Source organism: Somniosus microcephalus, chromosome 27, assembly GCF_052327205.1.
Source record: "Somniosus microcephalus isolate GS21.2 chromosome 27, FLI_Smic_1.0, whole genome shotgun sequence".
Taxonomy (NCBI): Eukaryota; Metazoa; Chordata; class Chondrichthyes; order Squaliformes; family Somniosidae; genus Somniosus; species Somniosus microcephalus.
In genome coordinates this window covers 43,486,245-43,508,708 of record NC_141013.1, presented here as the reverse complement: position 1 = coordinate 43,508,708, position 22,464 = coordinate 43,486,245, and the positions used below count along the sequence as shown (strand labels likewise).

The following is a 22,464-nucleotide window of genomic DNA, read 5'->3' as shown; positions in this document are numbered from 1 at the left end:
TCTGGTTACGCGACACCGTGCCTCAAGATTTCAAAGCCGCGACACTGTGCACAAAAGTGATCGCTTGTGCAAACTTTTGCTTTTATCAGCAGCAGGTAAAATTCTCAGCATTATCGTGCTCTGCCAACTAAGCAAACAATGAGCAGAACAAACTCTCCCGGAAAGCTGATGCGGTTTTCAGGCTGGTCACAGAACATCTGATATAAAAGACTGCATTTCTATAGCGCCTTTCAAGCCCTAATACGTCCCAAAGCGCTTTACAACCAATGAAGTACTTTTTTGAAGTGTAGTCACTGGTGTAATGTAGGAAACAGACAGCCAATATGCACACAGCAAGATCCCATGAACAGCAATGTGATAATGACCAGATGATTTGTTTAGTGATGTGGGTGGAGAGATAAATATTGGCCAGGACACTGGGGAGAACTCCCCTGCTCGTCTTCCAATAGTGCCATGGGATCTGAGAGAGCAGACGGGGCCTCAGTTTAACATCTCATCCAAAAGACGGCACCTCCAACAGTGCAGCACTCCCTCAGTACTGCATTGGAGTGTCAGCTTAGTCTCTGGAGTGGGACTTAAACCCACGGGTTTCTGACTCAGAGGCGAGAGTGCTACCCACTGAGCCACGGCTCACACCAGGGAAAGTGCAGAGAAGAAACCAGAATCTCTGTGATTCTTGTTGACTTGACAAAGACATCTGATTCTGTGAATCATGATGCACTGTGGGAGATTCTTCGAAAGTTTTGATGCCCCGGCAGATTTGTGAAGATTGTTTGGCAATTACACGTTGGTATGATGGCCCGAATAATAGATTAAGGTCGCGTGTCATTTGTAGTCACTAACGGAGTGAGACAAGTTTGTGTTCTTGCCCCAACGCTGTTAAGCATACTATTTACTGCGGTACTGCTCGAGGTGTTCCAAGGACTGTGACAGGCAAATCTATATTCGATACCACACAGACAGCGGCATCTTCAACCTTCATCGACTGTGTGCAAAAACAGTAGTAATGCAGATAACTGTTCACCACTTTTTCTTTTCCAATGACTGTCCAATGATCTTGGGGATATCCAATTGCTCTCTGACTGCACAGCATTTTAGCCTACAATCAACTTAAAAAAACTCAAGTCCTGGTCCTGCCAATACCTGGTCATCCAGTCCAATCCCCTGTGGTTACGATCAATAACGTACCCCTGAAGTTCACAGACGTATTCTGCTATCTCAGTAACATTCTCTCGCAAAATACCATAATTTAACCTGGCGTCACTCACCGGATTGGCAGGGCCAGCTCCACCTTTGACAAACTCAAGCGGGGACTCTGGCAGGAACGAGGGGTTAGTCTGCCAACACAAGTCGCTATATCTAAAGCTGGTGTTCTTCACCGCCCTACTATATAGACCAGCATTGTGGATCTGCTACCGCCGTCACTTCAAGCAACTTGGCCTTTTACACTTGCGCCATCTACAACATATCACTGGCATCAAGTGGGAGGACAGGGCGCCTTATGCTGATGTCTTCAAGCGCTGCGATATAACTGCAATTAAGGCCAGTTGTGTTGGCCTAGACACGTGGTTTCCACGCCTGATTATATAATTCCCAAAGCAGTCTTCTACGGCTAGCTGCAGTCTGTATATCGCGACAGAGGTGGGCAGATGAAAAGCTATAGAGACACACTAAAGGCCACCTTCACCGTGTCCTAACTCGCACCAAATCCCATTCACCCATCACCCCTGTGCTCACTGACCTACATCGGCTCCCAGTTAAGCAAAGCCTCGATTTCAAAATTCTCATCCTTGTTTTCAAATCCCTCCAAGGCCTCGCCCCTCCCTATCTCTGTAATCTCCTCCAGCCCCTCAATCCCCCCCACCCCCGAGATATCTGCACTCCTCTAATTCTGCCCTCTTGAGCATCCCTGATTATAATCGCTCAACCATTGGTGGCCGTGCCTCCTGTTACCTGGGCCCTAAGCTCTGGAATTCCCTGCCTAAACCTCTCCGCCTCGCTTTTCTCTTTTAAAACACTCCTTAAAACCGACCTCTTTGACCAAGCCTTTGGTCACCTGCCCTAATTTTTCCTTATGTGGCTCGGTGTCAAATTGTTTGTTTTAATACTCCTGTGAAGCGCCTTGGGACGTTTTACAACATTAAAGGCGCTATATAAATGCAAGCTGTTGTTGTTGAAATCCTGTGGTATTAACCCCAACACTGGGGAAAACACAGCCAACGACAGACCATGATGGCAGCATGTCAGCCACGTCGATTTAAATGAATTTGAGGCTGTGACATCTGGCTGCCAAGCGCCTGGCACCCATGCTACTCATCTACCCGCCTCATCTGCCTTCCAATGCAATATGAGCGGCTGTGCATTTTCATCCAGGATTGGACTTTTCTTCCATCAGTGCCATAACAACTGAGACTCATCTATGTCAGTTCGATGAGAGACACCATCACACTGTAATTACATCCTCCTGGCAGTGGAATCTCCTGTGCTCCAACCACCTCTACTTCCTAAATTATATTGACATAAAGTCAAAGTACTATATTAAAATAAGGACAAAATGTCTGACTTTTAAGTGGGGACTGAATTACAGCTGCGCACACTGGTCCAATTACAGGAAACTTTTTTTTATCCGGGACCGACGTGGTGCTGGTTCATCAAAAATTCCAGATAACCGAGAGCTATAGTAAAAGTTACGGAGAGCTGAGAGCTCCGTATAAAGCAACAAACCCTGTTGCTTAGCAACAGGTGCAGAACAATGGCCACAAGTTCCAAGCGTCTCTGTAGCTTAGCAACAGCTGCAGCCACACCCAATTGCACAACAACAGATCGAGGAAGGCAAGTAATATGAAGTAAAACTTACCTGAACCTACTCCTGAATTTTGCCGGTTAACCGAGATTTCCGGTTATTTAGGTGCCGGTAAATCAAAAGTTTCCTGTATATCCTGCCTTCTAACACCGTGTCCTCACGTGGTCGCCATCTCTGGTTGGAAGTATTCCTGGAGGTTTCAGCACATGACCTCTCACTCCAACCACCCCACCCAGTCAAACAGCTTTTTCCCCCATCTTCAATATTTTTATAGCTAATAACTAACTATAAATGAAAGTGGTCAAAAAGAAATGAAAAGTATCACCATTTTGTTTAATGCCCCGTGATTTTCCTCCTGGGTTGCTGGCAGCAGCGTCCAGTAGATTAATCTTTCATTCCTGGAGACTCCAGGTCAATCCTGGAGGGTTGGCGACCCTAATTCCTCATTTGGAAGGGGGTGGAGTAGGGTTAACTTAAGTATAAGAGAAAGAATTTTTGGAAGTAACTTATTTTTAAAAATGTATGCTTAAAATCACTTCTTTAATCATGAAAAACTAGGAGGGAAGACAATGAGTAGAAAGCTAGCCTTTTCATGGTAACATTTATGATGTCCAGTGAAATCAGTCACTAAGGGCATTCATTCACACATACATACAATATATAGCACAGAAACAGACCATTCGGCCCAACTAGTCTGCGCTGGTGTTTATGCTCCACACGAGTCTCCTCCCATTCCACCTACCTCATCTTTCCGCATCTTTCTGTTCCCTTTTCTCTCATGTACTCGTCTAGTTTCCTTTTGAAAGCATCTAAGCTGTTTGCCTCAATCACTTCCTGTGGTAGCGAGCGCCACTCTGAGGAAAGAACTGTCTCCTTATTTCGTTAACTCGGTTTCTCTCTCCACAGATGCTGTCTGACCTGCTGAGTACTTCCAGCACTTTCTGTTTTGACTCTTTATTTCACTATTGCATTTATTAGTGACTATCGTGTATTTATGGCTCCTAGTTTTGGATTCTCCCACAAGTTTACCAAGAATTAGTTGGTATCTTACCAGAAGAGATGAATTCAGTGTCATCCTAAATGAAGTACATTCTAATCGAGGGCATGGCACATAGAATAGAATCACAGAAATTGACAGCGCGGAAGGAGGCAATTTCGGCCCATTGTGTCCGCACCGGCCGACAAAGAGCTATCCAGCCTAATCCCACTTCCCAACTCTTGGTCCGTAGCCCTGTAGGGCTTCAAGTGCACATCCAAACACTTTTTAAATGTGGCGAGTGAGGGTTTCTGCCTCTACCACCCTTTCAGGCAGTGCGTTCCAGAACCCCACCCCCCACCCTCTGGGTGAAGAAATATCCCCTCAAATCCTCCTCCTACCAATTACTTTAAATCTATGCCCCCTGGTTGTTGACCCCTTTCTGCGAAGGGAAATAGGTCCTGTTGTGTATGTACCTTTAAGGGAATAACTGGTCTCAGACTGCAGTACCGGCAGTGACCACCCCTGTATAAAAGGCCCTAGCAGGCTTCTGTAGTTTCAGTTTCCAGGTTGTCTGCATTCAGTAAAGACTTGTTATAATCAACTCCTGCAGTCCGTGTCTCAATTATACACGGACATAATAGGTCCTTCCTATTTCCCTTCGCAGATGCAGGAAGGATGTTCCCGATGGTCGGGGAGTCCAGAACCAGGGGTCACAGTCTAAGGATAAGGGGTAGGCCATTTCGGACTGAGATGAGGAGGAATTTCTTCACCCAGAGAGTGGTGAACCTGTGGAATTCTCTACCACACAAGGCAGTTGAGGCCAATTCATTAAATATATTCAAGAAGGAGTTAGATATATTTCTTAAGGCTAAAGGGATCAAGGGATATGGGGAGAAGGCAGGGACAGGGTACTGAATTTGGATGATCAGCCATGATCTCATTGAATGGCGGAGCAGGCTCGAGGGGCCGAATGGCCTACTCCTATCTTCTATGTTTCTATTGGTTGTAATCTTCCAAAATTCCCTAGATCCTGGAAAGGTCCAGCCTAATCCCACTTCCCAACACTTGGTCCGTAGCCGTGTAGGGCTTCAAGTGCACATCCAAGCACTTTTTTTAAATGTGGCGAGTGAGGGTTTCTGCCTCTACCACCCTTTCAGGCAGTGCGTTCCAGAACACACCCCCACCCTCTGGGTGAAGAAATATCCCCTCAAATCCCCTCTAAACCTCCTCCTACCAATTACTTTAAATCTATGCCCCCTGGTTGTTGACCCCCTTCTGCTAAGGGAAATAGGTCCTTCCTCTCCACTCTATCGACATGATGATGTACAATGCAGTTGCTGTGAACATTTGACTAACAACGGAGGATTTTTTTTTTTTTTTAAAAACCACACAGAAACCAAAAAGAAAATAGATGTTTCACACTGCAGCCTGTGCACAGCTCGGCTTGCAGAGGGGACGCTGCCTTTTTGCAGGGATGTCCCCAGGCCGGCGGGCCTTTGATTGACAGGCGCGCGTGACGCGGCACCCGCGGCCGGCAGCCAATGGGAGCGGGAGCCGCCGTGTGTGACGTCAGGGGCGGCCTGAGCGGGCGGCTTTGTCCGTGTAAACAGGGCCGGCGGACACAGGCCGCTCGCTCTTCTTCACTTTCTTTTTTTTTTTCTGTTGTTTTATTTAACGAGGTAGGTCGCTGCTGCTGCCGCCGCGGCATTTCAGGCGGGTTGGTCCCAGTCAGTCTTTCAGCATAGGTGGTGTGGAGATGGACCGGGCTGCGGCCTGTCCAGGCCCAGCTCCCCCCATTCTCCTCTCCAGCCGTTGCTAAAGGGATATATTTTTGCGCCCTACCTTTTTTATTAATTATTATTCTGGGTTCCTGTCAGCCAGGCTGCCTCGGGCCTCGAACTCGCCACTTCACCGAACTGGCAGGAGGACGTGCCGGCTGGGGGCGTGGCCAGCGGTGGGGGGGTCAGGGCCTATCTGATTGACAGCGCGATCCACCAATAGGAAGGAGGCGTTTCCCAGTGGGTGGCGTAGATTGACAGCGCCGTGGCCAATGAGAGCGGGAGGGCGGGACTTTTTGCTGGCGGGTCAGGTTGTGCGGGAGAGGGGGCGCTGTCTGGGTCATGGGCCCCGCGATCAGGCTCAGGGTCTTGGCCGGCCCGGGGCTCGGCACTGCGGGGTAGCTGAAGGCGGCCCCGGGTTGGGATGTATTTCCTAGTGCGCCGAGCTGAGGCCTGACCGGTGACGGGGCGCCAGCTTTACCTGAGGAGATTTCCGGCTCATTCAATGGACAATCTGCGGGCACTTTAAACGGGGCGCGGCCCGGGAACTCACCCTGGTGAGGGCGGGGCCCCGGGGGAAGGGGGCGGGGCCCCGTCCTCTGGAAGGGGGCGGGGCCCCGTCCTCTGCCCGGGGGAAGGGGGCGGGGCCCCGTCCTCTGCCCGGGGGAAGGGGGCGGGGCCCCGTCCTCTGCCCGGGGGAAGGGGGCGGGGCCCCGTCCTCTGCCCGGGGGAAGGGGGCGGGGCCCCGTCCTCTGCCCGGGGGAAGGGGGCGGGGCCCCGTCCTCTGCCCGGGGGAAGGGGGCGGGGCCCCGTCCTCTGCCCGGGGGAAGGGGGCGGGGCCCCGTCCTCTGCCCGGGGGAAGGGGGCGGGGCCCCGTCCTCTGCCCTGGGGAAGGGGGCGGGGCCCTAACCCGCTGCCCTGGGGAAGGGGGCGGGCCCTAACCCGCTGCCCTGGGGAAGGGGGCGGGCCCTAACCCGCTGCCCTGGGGAAGGGGGCGGGCCCTAACCCGCTGTGCCTGGGGAAGGGGCGGGGCCTAACCCTCTGTGCCTGGGGAAGGGGCGGGGCCTAACCCTCTGTGCCTGGGAGGAGGGGGCGGGGCCTAGCCCTCTGTGCCTGGGGAAGGGGGCGGGGCCTAGCCCTCTGCGCCTGGGGAAGGGGGCGGGGCCTAGCCCTCTGCCCTGGGGAAGGGGGCGGGGCCTAGCCCTCTGCCCCGGGAAGGGGGCGGGGCCTAGCCCTCAGCCTGGGGGAGGGGGCGGGGCCTAGCCCTCAGCCTGGGGGAGGGGGCGGGGCCTAGCCCTCGGCCTGGGGGAGGGGGCGGGGCCTAACCCTCGGCCTGGGGAAGGGGCAGGACCTAGCCCTCTGTACCTGGGGAAGGGGGCGGGGCCTGGCCTTCTGCCCTGGGGGAGGGGGCGGGGCCTAGCCCTCTGCCCTGGGGGAGGGGGCGGGGCCTAGCCCTCCGCCTGGGGGAGGGGGCGGGGCCTAACCCTCGGCCTGGGGAAGGGGCAGGACCTAGCCCTCTGTACCTGGGGAAGGGGGCGGGGCCTCACCCCCTGTGCCCGGGGGAGGAGGCGGGGCCTAACTCTCTGTGCCCGGGGAAGGAGGTGGGGCCTAACCCTCTGTGCCCAGGGAAGGGGGTGGGGCCTAACCCTCTCTGCCAGGGAAGGGGGTGGGGCCTAACCCTCTGTGCCCAGGGAAGGGGGCGTGGCCTCGCCCTGTGTGCCCGGGGAAGGGGCGGGGCTTAACCCTGTGTGCCCGGGGAAGGGGGCGGGGCCTAACGCTCTGTGCCCGGGGAAGGGGGCGTGGCCTCGTCTTATGTGCCTGGGGAAGGGGCGGGGCCTAACCCTCTCTGCCCGAGGAAGGGGGCGGGGCCTAACGCTCTGTGCCAGGGAAGGGGGCGGGGCCTAATGCTCTGTGCCCGGGGAAGGGGGCGGGGCCTCGCCCTGTGTGCCCGGGGAAGGGGCAGGGCCTAACCCTTTGTGCCTGGGGAAGGGGGCGGGGCTCCACCTGGTCCGGGAGCGCGCATGTGGGCGGGGCTCCGCCTTTTGTCTTTGTCCTCTCCGCCCAATGGTTCTGATGAAATGTGGCACCTGCTCATGGAGATGATGTCATGCAGAGCACCAAAAACAAAACCCCAGAGCTTTGCCATTAGGTCATTGTGACTAAAGATATTCGGATGGTTTTTAAAAAAAGGATAAAGCAGTCCTGGGGGAAGCAGGTACAGTAGCTTTAATATCACAGATACTAAAGGAATTATATTAGCCTGGCTGTGTTGAATGTGTGAAATTTGCTGTAAGCAGATCAAATGAGTAGTTTTGTATATTAGCTACTGTGCAATTTGCATCCTGTCAGTTTTTTGTGAAATCTAATTTCAATAGCCAGCTGATTTATCTGTTTTTCTAAAATAACTTTGACTGCCTTTAATAATTTTAGTTCTGTACATTAGTTTTGAATTTCTCTTCTGTTTAAAGTATATTATTTAATTACCACAATTTCTCTCCAAATCATAGCTACTTCCAATTAGTAAAAGCATAAAAGGATGGACAGGATAGTCTGGTATATAGAGATATAAAGGACAAGAAGAATAACCCGGACGGATCACCCGGCATCAACCTAGGCATCGGATTCGGACGGCACACCCAGCCAAGTCGACCCTGCAAAGTCCTCCTCACTAGCATCTGGGGACTTGTGCCACAATTGGGAGAGCTGTCCCACAGACTAATCAAGCAACTGCCTGACACAGTACTGTATCAGCCAACTTCACAGACTCCTCCATCCTGGGTATGTCCTGTCCCACTGGCAGGACAGACCCACCAGAGGTGGCGGCACAGTGGTATACAGTCGGGAGGGAGTGGCCCTGGGAGTCCTCAACATTGACTCTGGACCCCATGAAGTCTCATGGCGTCAGGTCAAACATGGGCAAGGAAACCTATAATATAAACAGAAAATGCTGGAAATATCCAGCAGGTCCGGCAGCATCTTTGGAGAGAGAAACAGAGTTAACGTTTCAGGTCGATGACCTTCGTAAGAACTGAAAAATGTAACGGGGTTTAAGCAAGTTCTGAGGCAGGGAAAGTGGGGGGAAGGGAAGAACAAAAGGGAAGGTCTGAGGTGTGTGATAGGGTGGGAGGCAGGAGAGAGTACAGGACCAGCAGAGTCATTACCAGCACCTGCCAGCTCAAAAAAATGGGAGCAGTGGCTTTGATCTGAAATTGTTGAACTTAGTGTTGAGTCCGGAAGGTTGTTAAGTGTCTAAGATGAGGTGCTGTTCCTCAAGCTTCCATTGAGTTTCATTAGAACCGTGTAGGAGGCTGAGATCAGATTGGGACTGAGAATTAACGTGGCAAGCGACCAGAAGCTCGGGGTCAAGCTTGCGGACTGAAGTGTTCAGAAAAGTCATCACTCAATCTACGTTTGGTCACCTCAATGTAGAGGAGACCGCATCGTGAGCAGCAAATAGAGTTTATTAAATTGAAAGAAGTGCAAGTAAATCACTGTTTCACCTGGAAGGAGTGTTTGGGGCCCTGGACGGTGGGAAGGGAACATAAGAAACAGGCACAGGAGTCGGCCATTCGGCCCCTCGAGCCTGCTCCACCATTCAATGAGATCATGGCTGACCTGATCTTGGCCTCAACTCCACTTTCCTGCCTGTTCCCCAAAACCCTCGACTCCCCTTTAGCCCAAATGTCTGTCAATCTCCGTCTTGAATATATTCAATGACTCCGCCTCCACAGCTCTCTGGGGGCGAGAATTCCAAAGATTCACGACCCTCTGAGGGAAGAAATTCCTCCTCCTCTCCGTCTTAAATGGGCGACCCCTTATCCTGAAACTGTGACCCCTAGTTCTAGATTCCCCCACGAGGGGAAACATCCTCTCAGCATCCACCCTGTCAAGCCCCCTCAGAATCTTATGTTTCAATAAGATCACCTCTCATTCTTCTAAACTCAAATGCGTATAGGCCCAACCTGCTCAACCTTTCCTCATAAGTCAACCCTTTCACCTCCGGAATCAACCTAGTGAACCTTCTCTGAACTGCCTCCAATGCAAGTATATCCCTCCTGAAATAAGGAGACCAAAACTGTACGCAGTACTCCAGGTGTGGTCTCACCAATGCCCTGTACAGTTGTAACAAGACTTCCCTAAAAAGGAGGTAAAAGGGCAGGTGTTGCATCTCCTCCGCTTGCATGGCTAGGTGCCATGGGAAGGGGAGCGGACGTTGGGGTGATGGAAGAGTAGACCAGGGTGTCGCGGAGGGAACGGTCCCTTTGGAATGCTGAAAGTGCAGGGAAGATGTGTTTGTTGGTGGCATCGTGCTGGACGTTGCGGAAATGGCAGAGGATGATCCACTGAATATGGAGGCTAGTGGGGTGGAAGGTGAGGACAAGGGAAACCCTATCGTGGTTCTGGGAAGAAGGGGAAGGGGTGAGAGCAGAAATGAGAAATGGTACAGACATGGCCGAGTGCAGGGGAATCCTCGGTTGATGAAAAAGGAAGAGATATCTGAAGCACTGGTGTCAAAGGTGGCGTCGTCAGAACTAATTCAACAGAGACAGAGAAACTGGGAAATGAAATAGAATCCTTGCGGGGTGGGAGGAAGTGTAATCAAGGTAACTGGGAGGGAGTGGGCTTGTAGTAGACATTGGTTGAAAGCCTATCCCCATATAGGATTACATGGGATATACGGCACAGAAACAGGCCATTCGGCCCAACCAGTCCATGCCAGCGTTTATGCTCCACTCGAGCCTCCTCCCGTCTTTCCTCATCTAAATCTAACAGCATAACCCTCTATTCCCTTCTCCCTCATGTGTTTGTCCAGCCTCCCCTTAAATGCATCCATACTAATCGCTTCAACCACTCCCTGTGGTAGCGAGTTCCACATTCTGGGTAAAGAAGTTTCTTCTGAATTCCCTATTGGATTTCTTGGTGACTATCTTATATTGATGGCCTCTAGTTTTGCTCTTCCCCACAAGTGGAAACATTCTCTCTGTATCCACTCTATCAAAATTAGGTTAGAATGAGCGAGTGGAGTAGAGAAACTGAGATGGCCGATGTCACGCCGGCAGTTCCCAATGAAACGATCTAGAAGAGGGTAAGAGGCCAGAGGGAGGGGTCCAGGTGGAACTGGAATTCTGAAGGCGGGAGAATGGGTCCGCTGTGCGGGGGGATGACTCCTGGCCAAAGAAGTAGGTGCAAGGGCGATGAAAGAAGAGCTCAGCATCGTGCCAAGCTCGTAATTCATTGAGGTGGGGGCGTAAACGGATGAAGCTGAGGCCTTTGCTGAGAACTGATTGTTCGGGGTCAGAGGGGATAGTGAAAACATGATGCGGGGTGAGATTGTAAGAAGGGACGGGATCAGAAAAAAGTGACGGGGCAGAAGAATCCTGAGAGGCATCGACATTTAAGAGCTGTTGAAGCTTGTGGTCCTTGACACATGAAAGAAAAAAATGTTTTTGTTAAAGCACCAGATGAGGCAAAGGATGAACCAGAACAACTCTGAACGAGAGTGAGTCAGTGCTGCCAAAGAAAGAGGTCGAGAGCGTGCATGTGGTGGCACATCACATTGAGCATGGATCTCAGGAGGTGGCGAGAGCAGTGTTTCGAGGAATGCTGAATGTTATGGAGATATCTGTAATTAAGGGTGGAATTTCAGTTGGAATCTACGTGGAATAAGTTGGAACAAGAGACAGTCGCTGAGGAAGGAGATGTGGCTGTAAAAGCAAGTTTTAGTTAGATACCTGATCAAACACGAGAAAGGAAACCGAAAGCAATAAAGGTAAACAAGGTAAAAGAGACAAACGGAAAACCCGTTGGCATTGAGCAGAACTTCAAGCTGGGCATTCCTGGGAAGAGAAGTGGCGGTGAATTAAACACTAATACAAAGGCAAAATACTGCGGATGCCAGAAATCTGGGTTATAAACAGAAACAGAAATACTCAGCAGATCAGACGGCATCTGACCTGAAGGAAACCCCCTGCTGATTACCACCTACTACCCTCCCTCAGCTGATGAATTATTACTCCTCCATTTTGAACACCACTTGGAAGAAACACTTAGGGTAACAAGGGCACAGAATGTATTCTGGGTGGGGGGCCTTCAGTGTCCGTCACCAAGAGAGTCCCGGCCGCACCACTGCTGACCGAGTTGGCCCAGTCTTGAAAGACATAGCTGCCAGACTGAGCTTGCAGGTGGTGAGAGAACCAACACGAGACCCCATCCTCTCCAATCTACCTGTCGCAGATGCATCTGTTCCTGACAGTATTGGTAGGAGTGACCACCGCACAGTCCTTGTGGAGTCGAAGTCCCATCTTCACACTGAGGACAACCACCATCAAGTGTGGCACTAGCACCATGCTAAATGGGTTAAATTCAGAACAGATCTAGCAGCTCCATACTGGGCATCCATCAGGTGCCGTGGGTCATCAGCAGCAGAATTGTATTCCACCGCAATCTAAACTCACAGCCTGGCATACCCCTCGCTCACCATTACCAGCAAGTCGGGACCAACCCTGGTTCAATGAGGCGTGTAGAAGAGCATGCAAGGAGCAGCATCAGGTGTACCTGAAAATGAAGTGCCAACCTGGGGAAGCTACAACACAAGACTAACGTGCTAAACAGCAGAAGCAGCATGCTATAGACAGCTAGGTGATTTCACAACCAACGGATCAGATCAAAGCTCTGCAGTCCTGCCACATCAATCACGAATGATGGTAGACAATTAAACAACTGACGAGAGGAGGAGGCTCCATGAACATCCCCATCCTCAAAGATGGTGGAGCCCAGCACGTGAGTGCAAAAGACAAGGCTGTAGTGTTTTCAGTCAGAAGGGCCAAGTGGAGGGGACTTGGAGGGGAACTAGGAGGTAGTGGTGTTCCCATGTGCCTGCTGCCCTTGTCCTTCTAGGTGGAAGAGGTCGCGGGTTTGGGAGGTGCTGCCGAAGAAGCCATGGCGAGTTGCTGCAGTGCATCTTGTAGATGGTACACACTGCAGCCACGGTGCGCCGGTGGTGGAGGGAGTGAATGTTTAAGGTGGTGGATGGGGTGCCAATCAAGCGGGCTGCTTTGTTCTGGATGGTGTCAAGCTTCTTGAGTTGTTGTAGCTGCACTCATCCAGAAAATTGGAGAGTATTCCATCACACCTTACTTGTGCCTTGTAGATGGTGGAAAGGCTTTGAGGAGTCAGGAGGTGAGACACTCACCACTGAATATCTAGCCTCTGACCTGCTCTTGTTGCCACAGTATTTGTGGCTGGTCCAGTTAAGTTTCTGGTCAATGGTGACCCCCCAGGATGTTGATGGTGGGGGATTCGGCGATGGTAATGCCGTTGAATGTCATGGGGAGGTGGTTAGACTCTCGCTTGTTGGACATAGTCATTGCCTGGCACTTGTGTGGTGCGAATATTACCTGCCACTTATCTGCCCAAGCCTGAACGTCGTCCATGTCTTGTTACATGCGGGCATGGACTGCTTCATTACCTGAGAAGTTGTGAATGGCACTGAACACTGTGCAGTCATCAGCGAACATCCCCATTTCTGACCTTATGTTGGAGGGAAGGTCATTGATGCAGCTGACGATGGTTGGGCCAAGGACACTGCCCTGAGGAACTCCTGCAGTGATGTCCTGGGGCTGTGATGATTGACCTTCAACCACCACAACCATCTTCCTTTGTGCTAGGTATGACTCCAGCCAGTGGAGCGTTTTCCCTCTGATTTCCATTGACTTCAGTTTTACTCGGTCAAATGTTGCCTTGATGTCAAGGGCAGTTGCTCTCACCTCGCCTCTAGAATTCAGCTCCTTTGCCCATGTTTGGACCAAGGCTGTAATGAGGTTGGGAGCCAAGTGGTCTTGGCGGAATCCAAACTGGGCATCAGTGAGCAGGTTATTGGTGAGTAAGTGCCACTTGACAGCACTGTGCTGATGATTAAGAGTAGCCTGATGGGGCGGTAATTGGCCGGGTTGGATTTGTCCTGCTTTTTGTGGACAGGACATACCTGGGCAGTTTTCCATATTGTCGGATAGATGCCAGTGTTGTAGCTGTACTGGAACAGCTTGGCTAGAGGCGTGGCTAGTTGTGGAGCACAAGTCTTCAGCACGATAGCCAGGATGTTGTCGGGGCCCATAGCCTTTGCTGTATCCAGTGCGCTGAGCCGTTTCTTGATATCACGTGGAGTGAATCAAATTGGCTGAAGACTGGCTTCTGTGATGGTGGGGACCTCGGGAGGAGGCTGATATGGATCATCCACTCGGCACTTCGGGCTGAAGATCGTTGCAAACGCTTCAGCCTTGCCTTTTGCACTCGCGTGCTGGGCTCCACCATCATTGAGGATGGGGATATTCATGGAGCCTCCTCCCGTTAGTTGTTTAATGGTCCACCACCATTCACGACTGGATGTGGCAGGACTGCAGAGCTTTGATCTGATCTGTTGATTGTGGGATCGCTTAGCCCTGTCTGTAGCATGCTGCTTGTGCTTTTTAGCATGCATGTAGTCCTGTGCTGCTCCTGGCATGCTCTTCTATACTCCTCACTGAACCAGGGTTGGTCCCCTGGCTTGATGGTAATGGTAGAGTGAGGGATATGCCGGGCCATGAGGTTACAGATTGTGGTGGAATACAATTCTGCTGCTGCTGATGGCCCACAGCGCCTCATGGATGCCCAGTTTTGAGCTAGATCTGTTCTGAATCTATCCCATTTAGCACGGTGGTAGTGCCACATAACACGATAGAAGGCGTCCTCAGTGTGAAGATGGGACTTTGTCTCCACAATGACTGTGCGGTGGTCACTGCTACCAATACTGTCATGGACAGATGCATCTGCGACAGGTAGATTGGTGAGGACGAGGTCAAGTAGGTTTTTCCCTCGTGTTGGTGTTCTCTCCACCTGTCGCAGGCCCAGACTGGCAGTTATGTCCTTCAGGGCTCGGTCAGTAGTGGTGTTACCGAGCCACTCTTGGTGATGGACATTGAAGTCCCCCACCCAGAGTACATTCTGTGCCCTTGCTACACTCATACTAATTGTTTCCATAGCCTACCCTGAGAACTTGTTCCAAAGCTCCATTTAAAAAAAAAAAATTCCATGTAACTGGGGCCCTGATTAATCCTGATTCGATTTTAAATGATGTCACTTAGTAACTGTCAGTGAACAATTTTGATTAAAAAAAGTTTAATCTCCCTTGACTCTACCTCAACAGCAGCCTAAGATACAAGTTTCACTGCACCAGTGACATTATTCCATTTCCAAACTTGGTCTGATTGAAAGTTCCAGAGTAGTACTAGTTATGGGGTAGTTGTGCTGTGGGATAAGACTGCTCACTCATTTCATGTAGGACTGTTGGAATAGGTTTTCAACCCAATATCCTGTTTTTAACCGTTTCCTTTGGTAAACTAGCCATAAAGATAGGCCAAATGTGGAATCTATGTAGGAATAAATCACTAGTTAGACCTCAGCTTAGAGTATTGTGTCCAATTCTGGGCACCACGCTTTAGGAAGGATGTCAAGGCCTTGGAGAGAGTGCAGAGGAGACTTACGAGAATGGAACAGGGATGAGGGGTTTCAGTTATATAAGACTAGAGAAGCTGGGATTGTTCTCCTTTGAGCAGAGAAAGTTAAGTGGAGAATTAATAGAGATGTTCAAAATTGAGTGGTTTTGATAGAGTAAATAGGAGCGAAACTCTTTCTGCTGGCAGGAGGGGCAGTATGCAGCGGACACGGATTTAAGGTCATTGGCAAAAAAAAGCCGGGGCGGGTTGAAGTGAATATTTTTTATTCAGTGAGTTGTTGTGATCTGGAATGCACTGCCTGAAAGGATGGAGGAAGCAGATTCAATAATATCTTTCAAAAGGGAATTGGGTCTCTACTTAAAGGAAAAATTTGCAGGGCTTTGGGGAAAGAGCAGGCGAGTGGAACTAATTGGTTGCTCTTTCAGAGACCTACATACACAGTGGTCGTCTGTGCTGCATGATTCGATGATAATGGTGGGGTGGGGGTTAATGTTATTGGATATTGTATAGCAGTGTTGTATTTTTCAGCTTATTACTGGAAATTTCCACATATTACAGTCACAATTTATATTTTCACATGTTGACAAGATCACGAGATCATGCTAGGATCCATGGGCACATCTCAGTACTACGGATGAGGAAGAAACTTCTTGGTTCATCCAGAAAGACCCTGAAGTCCACCAAATGTTCTAACACCGTGTCACTAAACCGCTCCGCCCCTCTACCTCTATCTTGAAATCACTCCTTAAAACTACCTCTTGACCAAGCTCTTGGTCACCTGTCCTAATGCTGTGTATCGGTGTCAAATCTTGTCTGATAACAATCCTGTTAAGCACCTTGGGATGTTTTTACTATTAAAAAGGCACGATATAAATGCAGGTTGTTGTCACTATGGCACTGTTATCATTGCCCTTGCCCACACATGACATGAATTGAGCTCTATGCACAAGAGCTCCGTTGTTACTGATGGCTGAGGGCTTGGCCTGTGTGGTGGGCATCACTTCTTTAACATAGAAATCACAGTTATGATCAAACTGACACATCCTTAGCTAAGTATTTGTGAACAGTTAAAGGAACTCTCGATCTGGGGTTTTGATACCTTTTTATTGTTTATTCAATGAAGTATATAATTAATAAGTAGGTAAATCCAAGAAAGAAAAGGCTTGTATTCTACAGCTCCTGTCAAGACCTCAGGATGTCCCAAAGCACTTTACAGCCAGTTAAATACTTGTGAAGGGTAGTCACTGATTTAATGTAGGAAATGTGGCGGCCAATTTGCGCACAGCAAGCTCCCACAAACAGCAATGTGATATTGACCAGTTCATGTGTTTTAGTGTTGTTGATGGAGGGATAAATATTGGCCCAGGACACCGGGGAGAACTCCCCTGCTCCTCTTCGAAATAGTGCCTTGGGATCTTTTATATTCACCCGAGAGAGCAGACGGGGCCTCGGTTTAATGTCTCATCCAAAAGACCGCACCTCCGACAGTGCAGCACTCCCTCAGCACTGCACTGGGAGTGTCAGCCTAGATTTTGTGCTCGAGTCTCTGGAGTGGGGCTTGAACCCACAACCTTCTGACTCGGAGGTTCGAGTGCTGCCCACTGAGCCACGGCTGACACCATGGTTCTTTTACTCTGTTACTAACAGAATTAAATTGCACACTTTATTTTTAACTGGCACTAAATACAGATTGTTGTGACTTTGGTTTTGCCTAGGGTCAAAAGGACACGTTCCAATAAAAGCCTGAAGTTTTTAAAAAAAAAAAAAAAGGTATATATAAATTCAAACCGCAACCGTTCAGGAGTCTGACTGGTTGTAGGATAAGAGTGTCTCTCGTACAGTATTGGGTTGATGCCCACTAATTAAATCTACTGTTAATTTTAATTTATTAACTAATCTTCTGTTAACAGTGCTTTAGCATTGGCGCTGACAGCTGGATCAGAAGTGTGCCTCACTACTGAGCCTATTTCAAAGGGTAATAGAGCTGTGGAGTATCGGAAGTGAAGTTAGCAGTATAAGTGGGTTAAAGAGTTTAGATGTCTATTTAGAGAAATAAGGGATTGAGGTATATGGCGAGGAAGTTAGTAGTCGTGGATGTTCTGAGAAAGGGACAGGCTGTGTTGGTCTACTGGTCATTCTTGGTATTGAGGCCAAGATCAGATCAGCCATGATCTTATTGAATGGCGGGGCGGGCTCGAGGGGCCGAATGGCCTCTTATTTCTTATGTTCTTATACCAGCTGGCCTTGTGACAAAATAGTGCTCAGTTATATTTCTGTTGATTTAAATTGGATTTATCTAGTTAACACAACAGGCATAAATAAATTTAAAATGAATATCTAATTTGAGATGCAGTTTTTTAAAAAGTGCTTCATTCATGACTTCTTTTGGTTATGATGGGTTATGTTATTGGACTCTGTCTTGCTAGTCACGATGCATATAGTCCATTTCATGCATAACCGCTTGGGAACTAGACAGAGTGGCTATCTGGGCATCGGTAGAACAAGAATATGTAACGGGTAATCCTGTGGCTGGTTGGCTGTTCCATTGTGTTGCAAAAAAATGTTGTTGTTAAATATTGTTACAGTAGCAACAACAACTAGCATTTATATAGTGCTTTTAATGTAGTAAAATGTCCCAAGGTGCTTCACAGGAGCATTATCGAACAAAATTTGACACCGAGCCACGTGAGATATTAGAACAGGAAAGAGGAAGGTTTTAAAGAGCAACTTAAATGAGGACAGAGATAGAGGTTTAGGGAGGGAGTTCCAGAGCTTAGGGCCTAGGCAGCTGTAAGCACGGCTGCCAATGGTGGAGCGATGAAAATTGAGGATGCACAAGAGGCCAGAATTGGAGAACTGTTCTGACGAAAGGTTATCGATCTGAAATGTTAACTCTCTCTCTCTCTTCACAGATGCACCTCCTGCGCTATGTGGGAACTCGGGGACACTTCTTGTGTCCCTGACAACTATGTGTGCAGGAAATGTATCCAGCTGCAGCTACTGGCAGACCGCATTGCGGCGCTGGAGCTGCGGATGGATGCATACTGGACCATTCGCGAGGCTGAGGACGTCGTGGATAGCACGTTTAACCACTTGGTCACACCGCAGGTAAAGGTTGCAAAGGCAGAAAGGGAATGGGTGACCGCCAGGCAGAGTAATAGGTGCAGGCATGTAGTGCAGGAGTCCCCTGAGGTCATCCCCCTCTCAAACAGATATACTGCTTTGGATACTGTTGGGGATGGCTTATCAGAGGAAGGCAGCAGCAGCCAACTTCCTGGCACCAGGGGTGGTTCTGCTGCACAGGACGGGAGGAAAAAGAGGGGTAGAGCTATAGTAATAGGGGATTCTATTGTAAGGGGAATAGATAGGCGTTTCTGCGGCCGCAAACGAAACTCCAGGATGGTGTGTTGCCTCCCTGGTGCAAGGGTCAAGGATGTCTCGGAGCGGCTGCAGAACATTTTGGAAGGGGAGGGTGAACAGCCAGTTGTCGTGGTGCATATAGGTACCAGCGATATAGGTAAAAAACGGGATGAGGTCCTAAAAGCTGAATATAGGGAGTTAGGAGGTAAATTAAAAAATAGGACCTCAAAGGTAGTAATCTCAGGATTGCTACCAGTGCCACGTGCTAGTCAGAGTAGAAATACTGTAGAAGGATATTTCAGATGAATACGTGGCTAGAGGAATGGTGCGAGGGGGAGGGATTCAAATTCCTGGGACATTGGAACCGGTTCTGGGGGAGGTGGGACCAATTGAAACCGGATGGTTTGCACCTGGGCAGGGCCGGGACCGATGTCCTAGGGGGAGTGTTTGCTAGTGCTCCGGGGGAGGGTTTAAACTAAAATGGCAGGGGGTTGGGAACCTGAGCAGGGAGACAGAGGAAAGGGAAACAAGGATAAAAGCAAAAGATAGGACGGAGAAAAACAAAAGTGGCAGTCAGAGAAATCAACGGTTTAAATCAAACATGGCCACAGTAAATAATAATTCTAATAGGTCTAAGAGCGTTAAAAAAACAAGCCTGAAGGCCTTGTGTCTTAATGCGAGGAGCATTTGTAATAAGGTGGATGAATTAGCTGCGCAAATAGAGGTAAACAAATATGATTTGATTGGGATTACGGAAACATGGTTCCAGGGTGGCCAAGGCTGGAATATATTCAGGAAAGACAGGCAAAAAGGAAAGGGAGGTGGGGTAGCATTGCTGGTTAAAGAAGGGATTAACACAATTGTAAGGAAGGATATTAGCTATGATGATATGGAATCTGTATGGGTAGAACTGAGAAATACCAAGGGGCAGAAAACGTTAGTGGGAGTGGTATATAGACCTCCAAACAGTAATGCGGAGGTTGGGGATGGCATTAAAAGGGAAATTAGAGAAGCGTGCAATGAGGGCACAGCAGTTTAATCTACATATAGATTGGGCTAACCAAATTAGTAACAATACTGTGGAGGAGGAATTCCTGGAGTGTTTACGGGATGGTTTCCTAGACTAATATGTCGAGGAACCAACCAGAGATCAGGCCATCTTAGACTGGGTATTATGTAACGAGAAAGGATTAATTAGCAATCTTGTTGTACGAGGCCCCTTGGGTCGGAGCGATCATAATATGATCGAATTCTTCATTAAGATGGAGAATGAAGTAGTTGACTCAGAGACTAGAGTCCTGAATTTAAATAAAGGAAACTACGATGGTCTGAGGCGCGAGTTGGGTAGGATTGATTGGGGAATGTCACTCAAAGGGTTGACGGTGGATAGGCAATGGCAAACATTCAAAGACCGCATGGATGAACTACAGAATTTGTTCATCCCAGTTTGGCACAAAAATAAAACAAAAAAGGTGACTCAACCGTGGCTAACAAGGGAAATTAGGGATAGCATAAGATCCAAGGAGAGGACATATAAATTGGCCAGAAAAAGCAGTAAACCTGAGGATTGGGAGCAGTTTAGGATTGAACAAAGGAGGACAAAGGGATTAATTAAGAAGGGGAAAATTGAATATGAGAGTAAGCTTGCAGGGAACATAAAAACTGACTCAAAGCTTTTATAGGTATGTGAAGAGAAAAAGATTGGTGAAGTCAAGCGTGGGTCCCTTGCAGTCAGAATCAGGGGAATTTATAATGGGGAACAAAGAAATGGCAGACCAATTAAATACATATTTTGGTTCTGTCTTCACAAAGGAGGACACAAATAACCTCCCAGAGATGTCGGGGAACATAGGGTCTGATGAAAGGGAGGAACTGAAAGAAATCAGTATTTGTAGGGAAATGGTGTTCGGGAAATTGATGGGATTGAAGGCGGATAAATCCCCAGGGCCTGATAATCTACATCCTAGGGTACTTAAGGAAGTGGCCCTAGAAATAGTAGATGCATTGCTGATCATCTTCCAACATTCGATGGAATCTGGAACAGTACCCATGGATTGGAGGGTAGCTAATGTTACCCCACTATTCAAAAAAGGTGGTAGAGAGAAAACAGGGAATTACAGACCAGTAAGCCTGACATCGGTAGTGGGGAAAATGCTAGAGCCCATTATAAAAGATGTAATAGCAGAGCACTTGGAAAACAGTGACAGGATCGGACAAAGTCAACATGGATTTACAAAAGGTAAATCGTGCTTGACTAATCTACTGGAATTTTTTGAGGATGTAACTGGTAAAATAGATAAGGGAGAACCAGTGGATGTGGTGTATTTGGACTTTCAGAAGGCTTTTGATAAGGTCCTGCATAAGAGATTAACGTGTAAAGTTAAGGCACATGGGATTGGGGGCAAGGTATTGACTTGGATAGAGAACTGGTTGGCAGACAGAAAGCAAAGAGTTGGAATAAACGGGACATTTTCCGAGTGGCAGGCAGTGACTAGTGGGGTACCGCAGGGATTGGTCCTTGGACCCCAGCTATTCACAATATATATTAATGATCTAGACAAAGGAACTAGATGTAATATCTTCAGATTTGCAGATGACACAAAGCTGGGTGGGCGTGTGTGCTGTGAGGAGGATGCCGAGAAACTCCAGGATGATTTGGACAGGTTGGGTGATTGGGCAGAAGCATGGCAGATGCAATATAATGTGGATAAATGTGAGGTTATCCACTTTGGTGGCAGAAACAGGAAGGCAGATTATTATCTGAATGGCAATAGATTGGGCGAAGGAGAAGTGCAACGCGACCTGGGTGTCCTTGTGCACCAGTTGCTGAAAGTAAGCATGCAGGTGCAGCAGGCGGTTAAGAAGGCAAATGGTATGTTGGCCTTCGTAGCGAGAGGGTCTGAGTACAGGAACAAGGATGTCTTGCTGCAGTTGTACAGGGCCTTGGTGAGACCACATCTTGAGTATTGTGTGCAGTTTTGGTCGCCTTATCTGAGGAAGGATGTTCTTGCCATAGAAGGAGTTCAGCGAAGATTCAACAGGCTGATACCTGGGATGGCAGGAATGACGTATGAGGAGAGATTGGGACGATTGGGCTTGTACTTGCTGGAGTTTAGAAGAATGGGAGGGGATCTCATTGAAACTTATAAAATTCTGACAGGACTGGACAGACTAGATGCAGGAAGGATGTTCCCGATGGTCGGGGAGTCCAGAACCAGGGGTCACAGTCTAAGGATAAGGGGTAAGCCATTTAGGACAGAAATGAGGAGGAATTTCTTCACCCAGAGAGTGGTGAACCTGTGGAATTCTCTACCACGGAAGGCAGTAGAAGCCAATTCATTAAATATATTCAAGAAGGAGTTGGATATATTTCTTAAGGCTAAAGGGATCCAGGGGTATGGGGAGAAAGCAGGGACCGGGTACTGAATTTGGATGATCAGCCATGATTGCATTGAATGGCGGAGCAGGCTCGAGGGGCCGAATGGCCTACTCCTATCTTCTATGTTTCTATGCTGCCTGACCTGCTGAGTATTTCCAGCGTTTTCTGTTTTTATTTCAGATTTCCAGCATCCACAGCATTTTGCTTTTGTATTGAAGTAAAATATTGTTGCCCGGCCATCCTTTTACATTCTGAAGCGCCTGGGTGGCATCAATGGTAGTGATCCTCTCTTAGCCCTTGTATGAAGCACTGCCTACAAACCTAGGTTAGGTTACAGATTGGTGGTGTTGGACAGCCACGCCATCGTCAGTTATTGTTAAATCAAGATGGTCAGTTCAGAGATTCATTTATAACATTTCATTTGGTTTAAAACCCTGTCCATTAACTCTAAAAGTTTCAATCTTAATAAATGTGATCAAATTGCAATATAATTTTAGCGTACACGCATAATAACTAAACCATGAGGATTCAGATAGGTGTGGGTCAGAAACATCCTTCTAATATTCTGCTGAAGACACAATTCGTATAGTGGAATATCTGTATTCAGTTTGCCCTTTAGGTCCCCATATTATGTCCGTGTATAATTGAGACACGGACAGCAGGAGTTGATTGTC

The 22,464-nt window shown here is 48.7% G+C and overlaps 1 protein-coding gene across 9 annotated transcripts in view; it reads left to right on the top strand.

Moving 5' to 3' along the window:
- The first annotated feature begins 5,326 nt into the window (after nt 1-5,326).
- zfand6 (zinc finger, AN1-type domain 6) overlaps nt 5,327-22,464 on the top strand; it is a 71,535-nt gene continuing 54,397 nt past the window's right edge. The window contains exon 1 of one of the 9 annotated variants that reach the window (XM_085968908.1): nt 5,327-5,461. Coding sequence is in view for 8 of the 9 variants with exons in the window: in XM_085968909.1 (XP_085825035.1) it covers nt 17,980-18,159 (180 nt within the window). In the remaining variant the exon portion in view is untranslated. Of the gene's footprint in view, nt 5,462-7,447; nt 7,776-17,960; nt 18,160-22,464 lie in introns of those variants that run through there. The other 8 variants (XM_085968911.1, XM_085968909.1, XM_085968912.1 and 5 more) reach the window with 8 other exon arrangements.